Source organism: Protomyctophum parallelum (genome assembly GCF_964188405.1).
Source record: "Protomyctophum parallelum genome assembly, chromosome: 22".
NCBI classification, from domain to species: domain Eukaryota; kingdom Metazoa; phylum Chordata; class Actinopteri; order Myctophiformes; family Myctophidae; genus Protomyctophum; species Protomyctophum parallelum.
Genome location: NC_139714.1, coordinates 7,716,956 through 7,738,694, shown reverse-complemented (window position 1 = coordinate 7,738,694; position 21,739 = coordinate 7,716,956). Strand labels below are relative to the sequence as shown.

At 43.3% G+C, this 21,739-nt stretch overlaps 1 protein-coding gene across 3 annotated transcripts in view; it reads left to right on the top strand.

Moving 5' to 3' along the window:
* Window positions 1–21,739, top strand: part of grm8a (glutamate receptor, metabotropic 8a) — a 313,805-nt gene that overhangs the window by 2,767 nt on the left and 289,299 nt on the right. For all 3 annotated transcript variants that reach the window (XM_083758163.1, XM_083758162.1, XM_083758164.1), the window contains exon 3: window positions 11,937–12,787. In XM_083758163.1, the coding sequence (XP_083614289.1) occupies window positions 12,224–12,787 (564 nt within the window). In that variant the 5' untranslated portion in view covers window positions 11,937–12,223. The remainder of the gene's footprint in view (window positions 1–11,936; window positions 12,788–21,739) is intronic.

Here is a 21,739-nt window from a genome sequence, read left to right as displayed (position 1 = left end):
CAATGGAGTATTTAAATTAGGCATAACACTATTTATCTGCCTGGCACCCAGCCCCTAACCATCACAACGCTCCTCTCTCCTGCACAAAGAGAGGATACACAGTGGAATTGAGAGGTCTTTGGGGAAAGGATTTGGCATTATCATGATGGTGTCAGCGTGAACCTTTCCCTCCTCCTTAGATCTCTCTATATCAGGTGTAGCGCTTAAAAAAACCCCCCATTATACGCACCCTCCTTTCCGCACTGGCTGCCTGCCTGCCTTTTATGCAGGCCAGCAAACAGCCGTTCACGATTTATGTAGTTCCGACCTATACCTGTTTGAAAAGACCTCGTGACATAATCAAATGTGAACTTCAAAGAGAGAGCTGTACATTTGAAATTAATTAATTAAGGCCTGCTATAGATGAGGTTAAGTTTCTCTCTTTTTCAATATGCAGAAGAATCATGACTGATCGTACTTCAAGAGACCTTAATTAAAGATGTAGGGAACACTGTTCCTTTAAAAGAAAAAAAGGCTTTATTTCATCATAGCTTATAAAAAAAGAGGAAAAAGAGAATAAAAGGGAGGGGAAAAACGCACGCATGCACACTCGCACACACACACACACACACACACACACACACACACACACACACACACACACACACACACACACACACACACACACACACACACACACACACACACACACACACACACACACACACACACACGCACGCAAAGGAAATTAACCTAAACTGACTCATTGTTCATTATCTAACCCAGCGGTTCCCAAACCTCCTGTTAACTCCTGACCTAGCTGCACCCCCCACATGGAAATCTAAATTGCATAAGACATACATTTCCTATTTATCCACATAATATGCACATATATGAACCTGAATATTGCATATACATGCAGCATAGGCTATATTCTGCATATACTTGACATATATTGGCATAATCTGTTAATATATTTAAAACCAGTAAGACGCCTGAGGGCGACGTGCACGCATCCGCCTCGTTGACGGCAGACTGCTGGGCGAGCGCTGGCGCTTTGCTATGGGGGGTCAGATCAACATGGAATGAATTCTGTACTGGCCATATAAGGAGCATGTCTTGAGTGTACAGGGTTTGATGAGGTCAGATCAACATATGGAATGTCAGAACAGGTGAGCTCCATACAGTATATGGAGATCTAAGGGTGGTAGAGGGGACATTCTCTTGAGTGTACAGGGTTTAATGAAGTAGGGATGGGCCTTCATTTTCGGGCCTGTTGAGAACTCTAGTTTTCGCCGGCTGCCGGGCGCGGCTGCACTAATAACTTTGGGGCAGACCCGTCTAGAGTTTCAAATTTGAATGGACAAGTATAAGTCAAAAGGGAGACATCGAAGAGGAAGGATGGATGGGGAAGGATCAACATATGGAATATATCCATATATGGAGATCTAAGGGTTTGAGTTTTGAGGTCAGATGTAGAGTTGCTGGCCAATATTGATGACATCAGGGCTTAACTGCGACAGCAGGTCGCATTTACTATGACATCAGGATCTCCACATCTCCATCCCTGTTGATGTCACATGATGTCACGAGACCTGGGCACCATATATGGTGCCCGACCAGCACACCAACTAACGGGAAATGCACGATTCCGTGGTTAACTGCGACCTTCGGTCGCAATAAAACCATATCACCACCATTATCTTTTTCATGTCGCGCACCCCCTAGAACCCACCACAAGGGGTGCACGCACCAAATTTGGGAACCACTTCCCAAATAGAGTGGATCTATGCAAGTGCTCCTAATGAATTAGGCTTGTTTGATGCTAGCCTGTAACCTTTAATATTGTGAACGGAGAACTGAAATTCATTCTACGGTATTACAGTAGCCCAGGATTAGTGTGTCTGTTAAATAGGTTCATATTTGTCTATTAAAAGGGTTAAAAAATGTCTTAAAGAAGATCAATCTAACTCCATTCTGACTTAGATAAATCTTTTGGACAACACTCAGCCATTTGCACGGACAGGGACTCACAATCCCCTCTTCCATGTGCCAAAAATAGTGTGTTCCATTGTGTTTCAGTGGATTGCCTCATACTTCGCAGATTAACTTAACAATTAAAACGATGGCAAATGTCTTTAATTAGAAACACTCCACATCTCTGAAGGTTTGGGGATAAAGTTGAATAAGCCCTAATAAGTCCATGTGTTACAGGAGCACAGAGGGACTGTAGCCTACAGTATTGTGTATAATGTCAGTGGTAGTGGTACACTAATTAGGTACTATATTGTATAACAGCATCTGTGTAAAATGGCAGCTGTTTGGACCGCCTGCTGGGTTCACACCTGGCGGTGCCTCAGGTGATTCAAACTGAAAAAGGGGTTTAATAACAGTATTTATTAAAGAAAAAAAGAAACTCATTGCATGGTTGACCAGTCAGCTCTGGCATTGTGTAACAACAAGAGATGCTTTATGAGTAATTCATACAATCATTTCTAGCGCAGACGACATGAAATGCAGAAAATCTATAAAACTTCCCAAACATTAATAAGAAAAAAATAAACAACAGAAAGCAAACCTTCAATCTCCAGCTGCACTAGGGCTCTTACTGTATATGCCCTATAAACTAGGGCAGCTTTCAGGAGATAGCAATCCAATGAGGTCTGGCCTTAATCTCAACTCAAGGTTGTTCAGTTCATTAGATAAAGATATCATTATTTATAGAAAAATAAATGCAGTGCAGTGAAAATAAAGCCAGTCCATGGCAGTCGAGTGTTAATTCTCAGAGGTATCCTTTGTTTATAAGCTGAGAACAGTGGAAAACAAATGTTTACATTTGGGGATTTGCAAGATACATATTTCAGTAAGCCTTCCATACGTGAACAACACTGAAGATTAGAATAATCGTGCTTTTCACGACTACGCCTCTGGCAAATTATTTACATAACACACCATTGTGTAGTGTGTACCGTATTGATGTTTCCAAAGAGAAATGCTTTTCTTCTCTAAAGCCATTGAATTGGAAAATGTGTTGAGAAGACTATATTTGTAGAAATTGTTCAGGACTATCAGACCAAGGGCCCAGAATGAATCTAAATCTCATGTAAAGGAATCGGCATTCTACAGAACTAGGACGAATAGGCCGACGCATATTCTAAAATATTATAGTTGATTAAGGGAATATAATAATATAGCTCTATTATGCTCCGATGAAGGCTCTTAGCTAAAACATTCATTTTGGTGTGTGCCAATAAGAAACTGTGAGCACTTGAGTCTTCCATTTATTTGAAATTCGAGATGTTTTACCTTTTGGGGATTTTGGGTCTTAAGCACTCCACTGGGAAAACCCATTGTTTGATGCACAACCTCGTTTTCCTATTAAGGAATACAATATAGATTATAATTTTGTAGGACTCCAAGAACCAGAACCAGCTTTACTGAATACTTGTCGGATGGTAAAACAACGTGCGATCGTAGGAGGCTTCTTTGTACGAAGGTTTCATGTGCCAAACATAACAATCTGCTGTACAAGACTGCCGATGTTTGGCAGGTGACACCGTCATATGACGGAAGCATAAATCTGGCTGAAGGGACAGTTTCCATAGCCAGGCCATCAGGCTGCTCAACAGGCACTGAGCCCTGCTGCACGTCTGTACATAGCAGTGTTGTTTTTGGCAGCAGATTTCTATTTTAGTTTAGTTTTAGTCATAGTCGCTTGAAACGTTTTCATTTAGTTTTAGTCACCTGGAATGTTTTAGTGTTTAGTCTAGTTTTAGTTGACTAAATATCATAATATTTTTACAGTTGATTTAGTCATTTAGTTTCCATTTAGTTTTTGTCAGTGAAAAAAAGGTAGTCGACGAACATTTTTCGTCTTAGTTTTAGTCGACGAAAACAATACTGGTACATAGTCAGTTAGTCACCTATAATTATACCTATGTGCTGTTACAATATCTGCTCTTTCTTGTTTCTACTATTTTATTTTTACGCACACAGACCCGTCCGCCCTGATTTTACACAAATATCCTCTTAAATCTTTTATGTGTATTTGAATATTTGAATAACAGACAGACAGAATAGACTGAGGAACACTATATTTGCCCCTGTTGTACATTTGACTATATATTATATATGTAAGCACTGTTCTAGTGCATGTATACAGTATATACCTTTATTTTTATTCTTTAACAATGTGTACAGCAAGCAAGCAGGAGTGCAAACCCGTCCAGTTTAAATATCCGGTATGAAGATGGAGTGAGTGTGTGATTGGCTGACTGAACCATGTGAGTGAGAAGATGATCCTGCTGATACTGCGGCCCAATTAACGCCGGCAGCAACTGCACTGAGGTTTCCTGACTGAACTTGCTCTGCTCACGTCTGTGAGAGGCACGATGCTCATTTGCACAAAATAATGTCATCCTCTCCAATGTGCTTGGTGTTAATTGTGTGATACATTTCAGTTTGAGAGTCAAGAGCTGTGGTCCTATTTCTATTCACATAGCTTTGCTGTGGCGCTTCCCACTTTATTAGATAATTATTTGTTTGAGAGGTGAACATAAATAAGTTAATCTCATTGTTGGCGACCAATGCTGACCATGCATCCCTTTGTTTAAGTTGAAGGCGAAGGCAGTTGAAGAGCTAAACTCTACACTCTGCTGTCTTAATCAGCAGGGGTTTTGGGGGATACATGTTTTGCAGCGCAAGTCCTTCCGCGGATCTTTTTTTGTTGAGTTAACAAAAACCAGGAAGACATTGTGAATTCCTGAGGTTAGCAGATGAGTCGGAACGAGCTAACCTACATAACGGATTGGGTTTTTAATCACTGGCCTTACAAGTGGCTTTGACCTAATTCCATTTAGAGTAGAGGGAGAGGGAAGGAGGGAAAGAGAAAGAAACTGATTAATTAATTGGGACGGAATCGAATTATAAATGGATTTGTCGGGAGAGAGAGAGAGAGCATGCTGGGATGAAACGGGAGATCTGATAGGGGAAAAAAACACGAGCCACCCTCGGGAGAGAGAACAAACTACTGATAGGACCCCAGCTTGATGGCAGAGCAAAATACACTATGAAATGGAGCATGGTGGTAGGTCAGGTAGGAACACACCCTCCAATCTCATTGGCTATGCCCATGAATCTTAACACATTCTGGGCAGGAACCACTTTTGGTGTTTTAAGCATAATGTTATGCTTTAGCTATTGAAAAACAGCAGATCTCATAGCTCATAGCTTGTAGATCTGCTATTTTTTTTAAATAGCAGATTTAAAAGAAAATGTGCAAATGTGCCGCAAATCTTTGAATATATTATTTCAGAACGAACGTTTCTAACTCAAATCTGTGCTTCTGGGGGTCCCTGGAATAACATATTTTCAGATGGGGGTCGGCGGCCTTTTACATATAATTCTGGGGCTCCTTGACATGAAAAGGTTTGAGAACCACTGACATAGAAACATAGGCTTTTCAGAAAACCGTCAGGGTTTTTGAAAACATTTGTAGAATCGACGTCAGGTCGAACAACTATGTGGTCTCTTTAAGCAGATCAACCCTGTACAAGGTCAAGGTAAACTTTACTGTCCACAAGGGAAATTTGTCTTGGGCTTTCACCCCAGCTACAGCCACACATAAAACATTAATGACGACAAAAATACATTACAGAGGAAGACACAACATTACGCAATTGCACACATGATGTGGATAATCAGGCCTCGCGTAGTTACCGCTGTTTCAGAGCCTCGTTCAGCAAAGTCGGTGTCTAGCAAAGTCACTCAGGGCTCTATACTGTTTCTGTTTTCGCTCTACATTAAATATCTGAAAATTGATGATCGACAAGCTCGCAACGAGTTGCAGCAGAATGGATGCTGGGGTTTAAGAGGCTAAGCAGATCGACATTCGCTCTTAAATGCTCAGCCTCTCTCGCTCGTTGCTACCACCAATGATAGCTTGTCAGTGACCAAATAGCCTCGGAAACCCAGACGTTTTTATTTCCAGGTAGAAAAAAAAAAAAGCCTGGGTCTGAGTCCACTTCAATTCGGCATAGAGTAGCGCAAACTATCACTCTCTGCTGATTTCTGATCGCCTGCACCTATTTCTCGGCGGGAGCTGCCTATGCCATAGAAAGCATAGGTGGACCCCAGGCTATTGACCAAACTCCTACCTCCTCCACAACCTTCCCGTGTTGTAGAATTTAGGTCTTCACTATGTCAGCTTGTTACTGGATGCAGGTTCATATGTACTGTATGATATCATGTTATTTACAGTATAGAGCACCGAAGTCTGACAACAATATCAGTAGAGGACTTTTTATTTGCATTGTTCCCATAGGGGGATTTTAGATCACCTCATATGATAACTGTGTTTGAAAAATCACACCCGCGTGAAGTGAGTGGTGACACTCCGTGTGGGAGTCCCCGGGGGGTCCCCAGAAGTTCCCAGACCCATAGGACCACGGCCAGGGTGCCGGCCCGGTTCCGGCAAGCCGCCCCACGTCCAAAACGGTAGAGAAATGAGAGAGTTACCATGTGGGGTATAGAGTGACTGACTGTCGCAAATGATACAGAGACACCTCCCTGACAATAACGCAGAGACAGCTTGTTTATTTCTGGACCACAATGCTTATATGAAACGATTTAAAGATGAGCCCATGTTATTCTCCATAGATAAATGACTTCCGTGAACCAGGGGAATCGAGGGGACGATCGAGTGACGTCAGGACTTCGGCGCTCTATACAGTAACAGTATATTCTGCCCTATGAAGGGTTCCTCTATTTAATATCATATCCATGTAATATGTGCATATGTTTAGATTCCACCTCCTGGGGGTACTGTGAGCTCAGAGTCCAGACTGTTTCACACTTGTGCAGGATTTGTTCTAAACATCAGAAGGTGAAACGCACCTTGAGGTTTGCAAAAACCACGAGGATTTTTGCATCACTGAGCGCCTTTATTATAGCAGCTGTCTTATTCGCCCATGACACATCCATCACCTTCATAGCCATTAGTAATATACTTTCAAATACACCCTTTCCCCCCTCTACAACCAAATCTTCGTCGTGAGCTTGTATATCTGCTTCAATGCTGCATGCCCGCCCTAGAATAGGGATGTTCGGGTTCACGTGGTTAAAGATTCATGCCTTTGCATTTACACCACCGCATAACCTGGTTAGGGATGAAATGAAATCCACCTGAGAAAGAATCTTGATTGTTGAATGGACAACATTGTAAGCTGTTTCTATCGATCGACGAAAGAACCATCAATCTGGCAAAAGGCTGGCATTCAGATCAATATGTGTTTCTGTGTTTCGGTAGCCTTGTTGCCAGCTGAGGCGCTGTTTTCTATATAAAATCATGTCAAGCTGTGTGAAATGGATACCGGTATGTCTTTCAGTCCAACGACCCCCTAGTTGAGAGAGAGAGAGAGGAAGCAGAGACCCTAGGAGTGTGCTGTCTGTGTGTGTGGAACAAGCTTCTAAAATTGTCTTTCTTGCCTTGATCTCCCCCTCTTCTTCCCTGTCTTTGTTTCTTGGAAAAATAACATGACGGGAACTAAACTATGCACAAAAATTAATTTCACCCACTTTTTTAAAGTAGACTGTGATGAGACAATAAAGATGATTGTGATTGCATAAAATTGTGTTGCAGAATAAACCTTTTCATAGATCGCTGCATAGACCTTTTTTGAGAGCACTACCGTCATTGCTGTGTAAATGAATGGGTTTCTTTTCTGTTAGTTTGTTCACACATTATCTTTCCTAATATCTAGGATTCATTTTAATGTGTCTTTTCAGATATTTAACATTTTAGACCCTTAATACTTTTCTTTCCCTCCACACCAAATCTATTACCTGTAAATAGCCGATCTACAAGCTCATAGTGCAACACGTTGAGATCTGATCTGGTAGATCTGCTATTTTTGGTCACACAAAGATTTGGCGGCCCCCCTGTGGCAACTCTGAGGACCCCCCCATGGGCCCCGGACTCCCTGTTGAAGACCCATGGATTAAAATCTAATTATCTGGGTGGCAGGAAGAAGTAGGCCGTCGACTGACAATAGGCTAGTATCGAGGTAAGCAGGGCACCCATAAAATAGGTGACGTGGCTGCGTGGCCCCAATGTGTTCAAATTACCTAATACACAGCAATATGGGTAGCCCCGTAACCCCCTTCTTTGGGAAACAGAACGTGGACAAATTGACCCCTGATGATCAGAATTATGGATTCAGGCTAATCTAGCCATAATGTGTGGACTCAGGAGGACTGGAGGTCTGTACTGTATGTACTGCAATACCCCCCCCAAGAATGCACTGTTATTGATCACACACAAATGTGATTTCATATCTCTGTTGTCCCAGGCTGTCGCAAATGAATTATGATGATTGGGGGAATCAAATGACAATTAAATCCCGAGAAGGAAGGAGAGAGAAGCCCCTCCACCTCATAATAACCTGCAGAAATAACGGCAATCCTTAATCCCCAGAAATGCCATCAGAGCCTGACACGGGGGTATACCCGCAAAATGGTAAATGGCAAATGGTTCATTTATATAGCGCCTTTATCCAAGGCGCTTTACATAGATTGTGCATCCACCCATTCACACACACATTCATACACCGATTGCGGCGGAAGCCATGCAAGGTACCAACCAGCACATCGGGAGCAATTTGGGGTTCAGTGTCTTGCCCAAGTACACTTTGACGTGTACTATGAGCTTCTAGATCTGCTATTTTTCAATAGATAAAGCATAACACAATGCTAACACCAAAAGGGGTTCCCGCCCAAAATGGGTTAATCCATGTGTTCATGTTTTCACTTTGTACATTTGGGATTTTCTTGTTTTTATATTTATTGTGATAGTTTGTACAATAGTGCAGATGGCTATATATCAAACCTTAAAATGTATCTTTAGTTTTAAAACCTTAGTGCAGTACATCTCTGTGCTTTTATCTTTATTATCTTTATTTTATCTTTATTCATCTTTAGTCTTACCTGCACCTATTCTTGTTTTATTTTCTTTCTTTTTTTTGTGCATATACTGCTTATACTGCGGGCTGTGATGTCACCTGAATTTCCCCTCTGGATCACATGAAGGTCTATCTGTAATAACCACATGTTCAAATACTTGTGTTTAAGTTATGTTCATGGTGAGAGCAGCTGTGTTGTCGGTGCTGGTGCATTTAGTGGTAGTGGAGGAGCTGTGCAGGAAGAAGGAATGTGTTCATTTGGCTGCTGCAGTAACAGCAGGTGTTCAAGTGATGGAAGTCAGCTGCCTTCAAGAACCCTGCTCTCTCTCTCTCTCTCTCTCTCTCTCTCTCTCTCTCTCTCTCTCTCTCTCTCTCTCTCTCTCTCTCTCTCTCTTTCTCTCTACTGCAGCAGGTTGTCTCTATGTGACTGTGATCTAGCCAAGGTTCTTTCCTGTCATTACAACAGCTGTTTCACTCACAAAATGCATAAAGATGAGTGACTGAGTGTGTGTGTGTGTGTGTGTGTGTGTGTGTGTGTGTGTGTGTGTGTGTGTGCGTGTGCGTGCGTGCGTGTGCGTGTGCGGGCATGAGTGCATACGTGTTAATGTCATTGTGTATCGGTGCAATTGTGCGTTTGTATTACATTTGCTTGTATGTGTGTGTATGTGAGCATGGATGTGATTGCGTGAGCAGTTGTGTGTGTTTAGTGTTAGAGCAGGCGTGTGTGTGTGTGTGTGTGCGCGTGTGCGTGTGTGTTCGTGTGTGCATGCCTGTGTGTGAGAGAGATAGTGAGGATTAGTGTTTTTTCACTCTTGGCTCAGTGTGTAAGTGTACTTGTGTTTCGGCTGATGGAGCTCACATCTCTATGGAGATGAATGGACACATTCCTCTCTCAATGACCAGCACGCACGCGCGCACACACACACACACACACACACACACACACACACACACACACACACACACACACACACACACACACACACACTCAGTCACTCATCTTTATGCATTGCACAGAGAGAGAGAGAGAACTGAATAGTCTGATCCAATGGCAGATGTGTTATGTATCCCACTTCAGTTGACAGTGATTGACAGTTCTTGTTTTTGCAACTATGCCTAACCCTAACTTCAGTAAAACTATATGCCTGGCCCTCCACCTCTACATCATCATCATCATCATACTATAATTCTAACAATGTCTGTCTGTCTGTCTGTGTGTCAGAGCCGTAGTGTCAGAGCCGTAGATCCTCATTGCCTGCACCAATCGCTTTTCACACAGGCATTGACCATATGAATATGGATGGCGTAACGAAGCTCTTTTTTTTATTTTACACATTAATGATTATTAATGAATTTATTAGTGAATTAAAAACGCAAATATCTCACAACGGGTAAGGGCTAGTGTGTATAAATGTTAAAGTGGCATGCATGGGACACTATTGATTTTGTCGACTAAGACTGACATCCGTCCACTACCTTTTTTCATAGACAAACTAAAGAAAAACGAAGCTATGATGACAAACTATGACTAAATGTGCTGACAATTTCGTCAGATAAAAACAAGACAACATGTTAGGGAGGGAGAAGTGGAGAAGAGATCCAGTAGAACTAAAAGACAAGTCATTTTATGTTTGTGTCACTACCAAGGGGCCAGTGAGGCGCTCCCAAGCGCTGGGCCCTAGTGGTAAGAGGAAGGACTGCAGGCGGACCCGTGCATTCATGACGAGAAAACCCGTTCAGCTGGGCTTTAACATTGAGCGCTCGGTTGCACTTCCGCATTGGACCACCAAAATGTGGTGGTCCAATGCGGAAGTAGACGTTTTGAGACGGTCCTTCCGGGTGCTTCAAAACGCCACTGAGCAACTTCCACTGACATGTATAGCGGAGGGGGCGGAGCTTCGCTCCAGATCAGTCTCTATCCTTCTTTATACTCTATGGTCACTACTCTGTGTTCAGTCTACATGCCAAGCTGACTCTGGTTGTTCAAATGTCAGCGTTCAAATTCCCTCCACCTCCCCGGACTCCTCTCTGTGGCATTTGTTCTGTAATGGGTGATTCTGTGATTATAAATGTGATTTATGGATTGTACTATGTGGTATCTAGTTGGTTTGTGCCTAAGTATTAAGATTATAAAGATCGCTTTGGGCATTTTGACTGCCAGGGACATTCCCACCCATTTCCCATGAACGCTACTCCTCCCACAGTTTGGACGGCACGCACTTGAGCCATATGTCAAATCGACCGGTTTCATCGGGAACGGTGTGCTTGTATTTTGCTAAGAGAAATGTTGTAGAGTTTAATTGATATTAATTAGTGAATTCATTTTACCCATTCTTGACAGTATCCCAGTAGAGTGTCTCCGCCTTAGCAGTCGCTTTCTCACCTTTAAGGCGAATTACTGGTACTATATGTGGTATAGTTCTGTTATGGGTATCTGTGATTATAATGTGTTTCATGGATTGTATTATGATCATATGATATGCACAGTATCTATGTGGTATATGGAATGCATTGAAAGTTATGTTGTTGATTAAATGTCTTTATCTTATGCTCTGCTCTGGGGCTTGTTGTTGATATCAGAGCTATGTCTCGGGAAACAGATAATCTGGGATATCACATGAGCAGAGCCTATGACTAAATATACTGACAATTTCGTCAGATAAAAAACATGTTAGGGATGGAGAAGAGATCCAGTAGAACTAAAAGACAAGTCATTTTATGTTTGTGACACTTTAAAGTAGAATCATTATTAGTTCTTATTCTTTATATACAAGATGTTGCAGGTGGCTTATTTTAGAATCATATTTCATCTGACTCAAATAAAATCAATTCAATTTCTGGAAACGGCATGATCATGCAGAGGATAGAGACTGATAAGTGGCTAATTCCCAACCAATATCTCTTTCCTTCTGTCTGCGTTGTGTTCATTAGTTATGGATATGAACCTCTCTCTCTTTTTCTCTCTCTCTCTCTCTCTCTCTCTCTCTCTCTCTCCAATAGGTTCTGATGAAGATGTGAATTGAGGATTTTTATCATCGCAGAAGGAAGTCTATTCCATATCACCATCATCGCTGCCCTCTCTGTCGCTCTCAGCTACGCTCTTTTGGAATATGATTGGCTCATGGAGCTCGGCTAGCTGCGCCCCTGGGGTCCTGACACCCTTCTGCACTGACCAATAGGAAGGGCCTACAAATGTTTTTGGAAAGCGCTTGATTGGCTCATCGGAATATTTCCCCCGTGCTCCTCTTATCCTATCACCCGCCAACCGCAGCCTGCCATTTGTCGTCATGGCGATTATGGAGCCACTATTTCGGAACAATGCCTCCTTCCCTCCCTTCTGCCGCGCCTCCCACTTCCTCGTCCTGCTCGCGGCCGCCTCCTGCGCCTGGCTCCTCCCCCTGGCCTCGGCCCAGCGACTCCCCGCCGACCCCCAGGCGGCGCCCGAGTACGCCCACTCCATCCGACTGGACGGCGACATCATCCTGGGCGGGCTGTTCCCCGTGCACGCCCGCGGCGACCGCGGCACGCCGTGCGGCGAGCTGAAGAAGGAGAAGGGCATCCACCGCCTGGAGGCCATGATGTTCGCCATCGACCTCATCAACAAGGACCCCGAGATCCTGCCCAACATCACGCTGGGCGCGCGCATCCTGGACACGTGCTCGCGGGACACGTACGCGCTGGAGCAGTCGCTCACCTTCGTGCAGGCGCTCATCGAGAAGGACGGCTCGGACGTGCGCTGCGCCAACGGCGACCCGCCCATCTTCACCAAGCCGGACAAGATCGTGGGCGTGATCGGAGCGGCCGCCAGCTCCGTGTCCATCATGGTGGCCAACATCCTGCGGCTGTTCAAGGTAAGGGCTGAGTGATGTTTCATAACAGGGACTGGCTGTTCTATTCTATTCTATTCTATTCTATTCTCTTCTATTCTATTCCACTCTAATGCAGTGGTTCTCAACCTGTGTTTCATAACAGGGACTGGCTGTACTGTAAGGACATTGCACACCGACCCCCAGAATAATAATAATCAACATATATAATGAATGAATTAATTTCTTTAAAATGTGAGTTTTCATTGTGATACCGATAAACAGGAACTTAAAGGATGCAATACTAGTTCCGGGTGCATGGGACCGTGTGAGATGTTCGAGTGGGCCCGGAGAACCACTAATGTATTCTATCCCATGGAGCTCAGATGTTGACTGTGTTTTCTGCTTGTTTCAGTGCAGTTGGATTTGTTGTTTGTGTGCGTGTGTGGTAGTTCTACACATCTGCACGTATGAGTGTAACAGCGCGCTATTGTCTGAGGGATTCATTCTTTTAGAATTCATGTGTGTATTGTGTGTGCGCGAGAGTGTGTGTGCGTGTGTGTGCGACTGTGCGTGCGTGCAATGTGTGTTGTGCTCATTACCCATGCATCTGTGATTGATCACAGAGAGATTGTGAAATATGAATCCAGTAATGGCACTCATGACATTTCACAGCTACCCCATGCTTTTACCATGGTGTGAATGTGCGTGCGTGCGTGAGTGCGTGCGTGCGTGCGTGCGTGCGTGCATGCGTGCGTGCGTGCGTGTGTGAGAGAGTAGTGGGGGTATTGTCTGCTTTGTATACTCAGTAGAATTGGGTGCTTAGATGGTTTATATTTGTATTTGGCTTCATTTCCAGTGGCGAACGCTTGCCGCCTGGGTTCACCATGAGCGACCAAGGCTGTACAATTGACTCAGTACGTCAAAAACATGGCCGCCACCGTCGCTGTGTGGATTACATGTTGTTTCCTCGTTGCCTTGAAAAGAAAAAAAGGCTATCAGCATGTGATACACATACATTACGTATACTGTATAATGGCGGATTTGTTGATGAAACACGCAGCAGCAGCAGCAGCTACTAAAGCTGGTTTACAGGAGTCTCTGTTAACACTACAGCAAACCACGCGGGCACAACGCCTCGCTCTCATTTCACTAATAGGATTTGGAATGTTGTCTGATGTATGTGTGTGTGTGTGTGTGTGTGTGTGTGTGTGTGCGCGCGTGTCAGATTTGAATCCTGTGGTTACCAGTATAGGAATGCATGCCGTGCCGAGTGGGTGTTCACCGGTTTATGTTTAGGTGTGTGTGTGTGGGGGGGGGGGGGGGGGGGGGGGGACACCTGAACAACAAGCATTGACACAAACATGCGTAGTGCAAACAAAGACTCATTGAGAGCTGGATAATGCAGTTCCTGGGGAAACTTCGTGGGCTCACTGTAAGGGAGATATATGGAAAATGTGCTTTACACGTTTAAAAACTCAACTAAAGGCAAGAGTAAAAAGGTGGGTCTTGAGCTGTGCTTTGAATCTGGCTACGGAGGGTGCCTGTCTAAGCTGTAATGGGAGTTTATTCCAGGATGTTGGCCGATAGAAGCAGAAAGCTGCCTCACCGTGTCTTTTAGTTGCCATCCCTTTAGGCACCTCAAGCAGGCCAGCAGTGGAGGACCTGCGGGGGTGGCCTGGGACATATCTAGGTAGACAGTCGAGGAGGTAAGATGGTACAAGACCATTTAGTAATTTTAAAATCGATCCTAAAAACTACTGGAAGCCTATGTAGTGAGGCTAAAACTGGGGTAATGTGTTCTCTCATCTTAGTTCTAGTTAAAATTCGAGCTGCTGCATTCTGAACAAGTTGAAGCCTGTCAGTTGTTTTATTTAGTTTATTAGAAATTGCATTTGAGATGAATGTACCCTAAAAATACAAAAAGCCTCAATTATTTGTGTGTGACATCATCGTACCCGGAAGTTCATTGAGACACTTCAGCTCAGATTGACCATAAACCATTTATTGCAAAGCTATTGCATGTTAGTATGGCGGTGTGGCTCTGCTCATGTGATATCAGATAATCGTCGTACCGAGACACAGGTCTGATATCACATTTGATATCTCTGATTATACACAGAAATAACACATCAACACATGATAAAAGTAAAAGTATGAATACTGAAATGTAGAAATACAAGTAAATGTTCGGAATGTAAAATTGACTTGAGTAAAAGTACAAAGGTATTGCTATAAAAATTGCTTAAAGTACTAAAACTAGAAAGTACTCATTATTTATAAAATAACTTTTGGGAATAAGTACATCATACATCATCCAGGCAGCTTGTCACACATGTCAGACTGGAGCTCTCCACCTGCCGATACACAATGTAGGAGTTAGAACAGCGGTGCAACAAAAATGGTGTGGACTAGGGCTGCAACTGCTGATTACATTCTTAGCGATTAGTCAATCGATTGCTTTTTGAGTACGCGAATAATCAAAAAATATCAGATCTGCAAGCTCCCAATGCGAAGGCTGCTATTTTCACTATTTCTTGAAAAATATTCATCCATTATTAATCGATTATTTCATAAAATGATCAATATGACTGATCACTAATGACCTCCCTGCAATTAACTAATTACACATTGCTCTTACGTTAGGTCAGGTTCATTTATTGGTACATCGGAGAGAGAGAAAGAGAGAGAGGGAGAGAGAGAGATAGACAGACAGACAGACAGACAGACACAGACAGGAATAAATAACATGTGAAAGGGGTTTGGGGGATTTGAGCCAGCACAGACCCCCATTTCAATTAGGGCCCCTTAAGACCAAATACTTATCGCTGAACATTGATAGTATCTGTGTGTCTGTCTGTGTCTGTCTGTGTGTGTGTGTGTGTGTGTGTGTGTGTGTGTGTGTGTGTGTGTGTGTGTGTGTGTGTGTGTGTGTGTGTGTGTGTGTGTGCGTGCGCGTGCACGTGCATGCGTTGAGGTTAGGATTAGTCAATAATTGGTGATTGGTAATTACATTGCTGCCTATAGATCGTTGACCCTCTCTCAGGAGTTGGGTCGCCAATCAGCTGGAGTGCACACCTCCATTACAGCATATAAGTTACTAATCACACAGAGCTGTCAATTCTACACACCTCACAGGACCACAGGCAGTAGATTGAAAACGATCTGCATCTCTACAGCACTTGCTTCTCAAACATGGTCCTGTCAAGGACACGCCCACGGGAGTGTGAGGCTGAGTTTAATTCCATCCATCCATCTTCAAGCGCTTATCCGTAGTCAGGTCGCGGGGGCAACAGCTCCACCAGAGTGCTCCAGACTTCCCTCTCCTGGGGGGTCCCGAGACGTTCCAAGGCCAGTGAGTCGATGTGTTTCCTCCAACTGCGCCTTGGTCTACCCCGGGGTCTCCTCTCAGTGGGACGTCCGTCGAGGACCTCCCTAGGGAGACGCCCGAGAGGCATCCTAACCAGATGCCCAAACAATTTTTGAATAGCCAAAATAAAAATATGTTTAGTGGTTAGTCTGATTTTCCTGCATCATTTACTCGTGGGCTCCCCAGACCCCACTTTGAGAACCACTGTTGTATGGCAGCTTTTCCCAGAGCGAGTTACGTGTTCATAGATGTATGGTTGTTTTACCTCAATTAGTTACGGTACAATAAAACATAAAATGGAATTCATTTTCAACATCATCCAGCTCACATACATTTCATATCCTATTTTCTTCTGGCACAGCTGAGAGCCGAGTACAGAGAAGGATGTGCGCAAGCCACCTGCTTTTTAAAACAGCTGAGAACCGACCTACCTCAATAGCAAGAGGCAGGATAGCAGTTGTCAGCTGAGCACACAAAAAGGATTTGACATACGGTTCAGTACCAAAACACTGCTTCATCTGGACATTATGATCTAAGTTTTGGCTTAGACCATACAGTATATGTCATTTGACCATTTATCTTTGTAATTACAGAATAGTTTTAGTTTTTCGACATATTAAACACAAAGCATATCCTGAAAGATATCTGAAAATAGAAAAAAAAAAGTCCTTTATCCGGGGGCCATTGTGTGCCTTATCCCAGTTGAATACCTTTTTGTTAACCTACCTTCTGGCAGATTAATGAGACGGTTCCACAAGCGTATCACTTCTCCCTTTTGCCTAATCTTCCTCGGTTCCCGACCCATATCTCCCTGGATTGCAAGGGAATGGGCAAATGCATGTACCTTTTACCAAAAATCTAAATTACATTACGTATGTACAGCATACGCTTGTAGGTCGTCAAGGCTACCCGATTCCAATCTTATAAAAATTATGAGATCGGAGCTGATTTTACACTAAATTGTAAATTGTTTTTCATTTACTTGACCATTCACTAGTGTTGATTTTTTACAGGCATTTGTAGAATGGGCCTCAGGTCTTCATGGGTTAAAACAGGAACATGCTGATGTGTGACACTGTGATCTGATTGTGACACATAGTGTGTCTGCCTGTGGAAGTGAACTCAGATGAAGGCTTCTTTGATTCATTTGGGCCTCAGATCTTCCTGGTGGGGGATGGGGAGGATGTGTGTGTGTGTGTGTGTGCGTGCGTGCGTGCGTGCGTGCGTGCGTGCGCGTGCGTGCATGTGTGCGTGCGTGAAATTGAATTCATAAATTGATGAGGGGAGAATAGTGCTGGTGGATCCCCCAGAGTCGGGGGGGGGGGGAGAGAGGTGGGGGCTCTCCCCAGGGGATTATTGGGAAATACTTCCCAACACACACGCACGCGCGCACGCACGAGTGCACGGACGGGCACGCACACGCCACTGAGAACAGCGTGGTATTGTGTGTTGTTTGAAGCAGCGTGTCAACTCCGCTCCAAGGCCAAGGACATGGCAAGTCATTCCCACGCTCCCAATGTAAGACACGTCTGTTTGTATAGCACATCTCGGAGGCAAAGTGCTTTACATAAGGCACGGGAAAGGCATTTAACCCGTTCTGACCTGAGATCAGATTCACACGAGGTTTCCACTGGACACACACTGGTCTGATTAACCCATTCTGACCTGAGATCAGATTCTAAAAATGTCAGTCGTTCTTCGATTTTTCTAAAAATAGCAGACCTACAAGCTCGTATCGCGCCACTCGGTGGCGCGATATGAGCTTGTAGATCTGCTATTTTTCAATAGCTAAAGCATAACATGATGCCAACACCAAAATGGGTGCCCGGTCAGAATGGGTTAAAAAACATAACAGACAGAACAAAAATAGACAATATTGTGTAAGAGCATTAATACCCATGGGAATACGTTGGACTTTTAACTACATCCACATCCACATTCCAGATAGCGTCCCATATCCTGGGCAAGTCATGATAACATGCAAAGTTGCAAACATTCAGCAAAAATAGGTGAATCAACGTGTGTAAAGGAAAGGAAGGAGGGAGGTCCGCACACTGTTATGAGCTCCAATGCTTTATTTAAGGTTACAACGTTTCGACCTCTTGGGTCTTCTTCAGGTAATGATCTGACTATGGGTGGTAGGCTGTATATACACAGTGTGATGAGTACATAATTAGTCCCAAGCAGTCGCAGCTGCATTGGTTTTAGTCTGCTACCATGATACACTGACTCCACCTGTTGGACAGTGACTGTCTTGACTGGTGAAAAGTAAAATTGACATGATTGAAAAAAATATAATAAGATAAATATATATAGTCACAGAGGTTAGGAGGTATTTGTTAACCAATGTACTAGTTTGAGATAATAGGGTAGTGTATCAGTAGCTGCAGGGGTACAGGGCAATCAATACTCTGTGGGTGAGCCCCAATGATATTCGTAGGAAACTCATCACATAAAAGCCTAGATGATAGCGATCAACAAACAATATTTAAATCAAACAAACAAGTAGGGTACCGAGATGCAGTACAGAAAAATAGTCAAAAGAACAAGGCAAAAGGACAACAATGAAGGCATTGAACATCAAATAAGTGTTAAAAGAATAAAAAAGAAAGCCATTAAAGAAAGGGTTTTAAGTCGAATTCCTCATTTAAGCCATGAGGGGCTAGAGTGTGGAGGCTGAAAATATGATGAGCTTCCTTTTGTAGGAGGAGGCGAATATGGTCGCCACCTCGAGCAGGTCTATTCACTTTTTCTATGCCCCAGTAGCGTAGGGTGGATATATTGTGTCCCATTTTATTAAAATGGACTGACACCGGGTTGTGTTCATCATTGCATCTTATGTTGCTTCTGTGTTCACTTATTCTAGTGCGTAGTGCTCTGCTGGTCTGTCCAACATAAGCGAGTCCACAGGGACATTTGATCAGATAGACAACATGGGTAGTGGAACATGTAATGACCCCCTTTATGGGTATTTCTTTGCCACTATGAGGATGTGTATAGTGTTTACATTTAGTAGTATAATTGCACTGGGCACAGTTGGAACACTTATAGTTGCCAGAGGGAATGTCTGATAAAAAGGTAGTTTTAGGGGGTGTGTATGAGTGTACTAGCTGGTCTCTTAGGTTGGGGCAACGTTTAAAGACCAGTTTGGGGGGTTCTTTAAATATTTTTTTCAGTCTTAGGTCACTGCCAATGATGTGCCAGTGTTTGTGAAGACTTTTCCTGAACTCAGAACCCAAAGACGAATATTTAGTTACACAAAGAGGTGAGTTGTTTTGTGTTTGTGTCCTTTTTGTAGGATTCAGACATTCCTCCTGTGTGAGGGATTCGTAGCGTTTGGCTGCACTTTCAACCCATTCTTGTTTGTAACCCCGTGACAAAAACCTGTCAGTTAGATCAGTTGCTTGTTTCTGATAATTTGTGTCAGTGCTGCAGATCCTTCTGGCTCTATGAAATTGGCTGATAGGAAGACTCTTGGTGAGGTGATTTGGATGGAAACTGTTTCCATGTAGCAGAGTATTTCTATCTGTAGGCTTGCGAAATAGATCGGTCTGTAGACCGCCATCCACTTTATTTATTTGGATATCTAAGAAACTGATCTGAGAGTCACTATATTCAATCGTGAATTTCAGATGTTCAGTGCGTGAATTCAAATAGTCATGAAAGAGTAAAAGATCTGCAATACTGGAATTCCAAATTATACATATGTCATCTATAAATCTTTGATACATAAGTATATGGGAAAAATAAGGGTTCACCTCAGCATCTAAGACATAAGAAGTTTCAAACAAACCCATAAAAAGATTGGCATAGTTGGGTGCCATGGTACTTCCCATGGCTGTGCCTTTTATTTGGAGGAAAAAGTCACTTTCAAATTTGAAATAATTAGTGGTTAGCACTAGCTCAGCGAGCTCACTTATGCAGGTAGTACTGGGTTTGTCTGTGGGACTTCTTTGTCTGAGAAAATAGTTGACAGCCTCAATACCACCATTATGGGGAATGTTAGTATAGAGGCTAGTCACATCAAAAGTTACCAGAAGGCAGTCAGGGGGTACATCAATAGCTTTCAACTTGTTAAGAAAATCAATGGAATCTCTGGTGTATGAGGAGAGAGTTACCACCCATGGTTTTAAATAGTGATCCACAAAAGTGGAGACATTATTCGTGAGTGAGCCTATTCCGCTCACTATAGGTCTACCAACCAAAGGGACTGTTTGGACACATGAACCCTTGTGTCCATATTCTGGGGTGTATATTTGGTACAATATAATATCACAGCGGGTTGCAGTGCGATGTGAGCTTATAAATTGGCTATTTTCAGCAAATAGATTTAATGTGGGGGGAGGACGACCCTGCGGATACAGCCTGTATTCAGGTTTAATTGGTTGAGTGCTTAATTCATGCATCAAAGGGTCAAGTGTTTGCACCTAAACTCATCTGGACTACCTTGTCTCGTGTCGTGTGTGTGTGTGTGTGTGTGTGTGTGTGTGTGCGTGTGCGAGCGTGTGCGCGTGCGTGAGTGTTTGCATAGTGGAGCACATGCGTCATGAAGCATTTATATATATATAGATATTAGATAACATAGGGCCATAGGGCCTCAAGGAAAATAGCAAATCTACAAGCTCACAATGTGTCGCGCTACGGCACGTTGTGAGCTTGTAGATCGGCTATTTTCGGAGTGTGACATCTGCACACAACCAAATAGTTTTTATTTGTTGACGAAATTGTCATTATATTTACTAAATATACTAAATATTATTTAGTCATAGTTTTAGTCATCATAGCTTAGTTTTTATTTTGTTTTCATCAGTAAAAAAGAGGATGCTGACGGAAGGTTTTCCGTCATAGTTTCAGTCGATGAAATCAACACTGCTGTAGTACAGGGCCTAACATAATGCACCAACTAAACAACTAAACCAATCAAGTCACAAGATTAATAGACGAGAGCAATGTTTTCCCGAACATCCAGATGAGGTTTTTATGTACGCACGCATGCACCTTAGAAGCCAGTCTGTGTATTGAAGTTTTACTCCTCACAAACGCACACCAGTTTAGCGGTGGGCAGGGCAGGCAGTGGCTCAGGAGTGTAGACCACCTGGTTAGCCAGAAGTTTCCCGGTTCAATCCCTGGTTCGCTCCTGGCTGCGTGTCCTTGAGCAAGACTGCCTTTCATGGTTTCCTCCACCGTCGGTGTGTAAATGTGAAATGCATCGCAAGGTGCATTTGAGCGGTCAGAAGGCTCGTAAAAATCACCATGCAGTCTATTTCCCATTTAGCCCTTATAGGTTCCCAAGGGTTAACCACTTAAACTCTATACTTCACTGGATGTGGTCCCCCATGGGTCTGTACTTGGGCCCTTCCTTTTACACCAAATGTCTTTCCCAAAAGGAGTCGATCTACAAGTACACAACGTGTTGCACTGTGAGACATTGTGAGCTTGTATGTCGGCTATTTTTGCCAAATGTTTGCAGGTTAGGACCACTTTGGATATCATGTCCAGAGAACTTCCTAGTACTAACTGTGCTTATTTAATATATCATGCAACGTTGGAACCATTGTTGTGCCCGGTCTTTGTTCCATCTGAGTTATTAGCAACTACAGCCTACGATTCAAAGTCGCGTCTTAAAA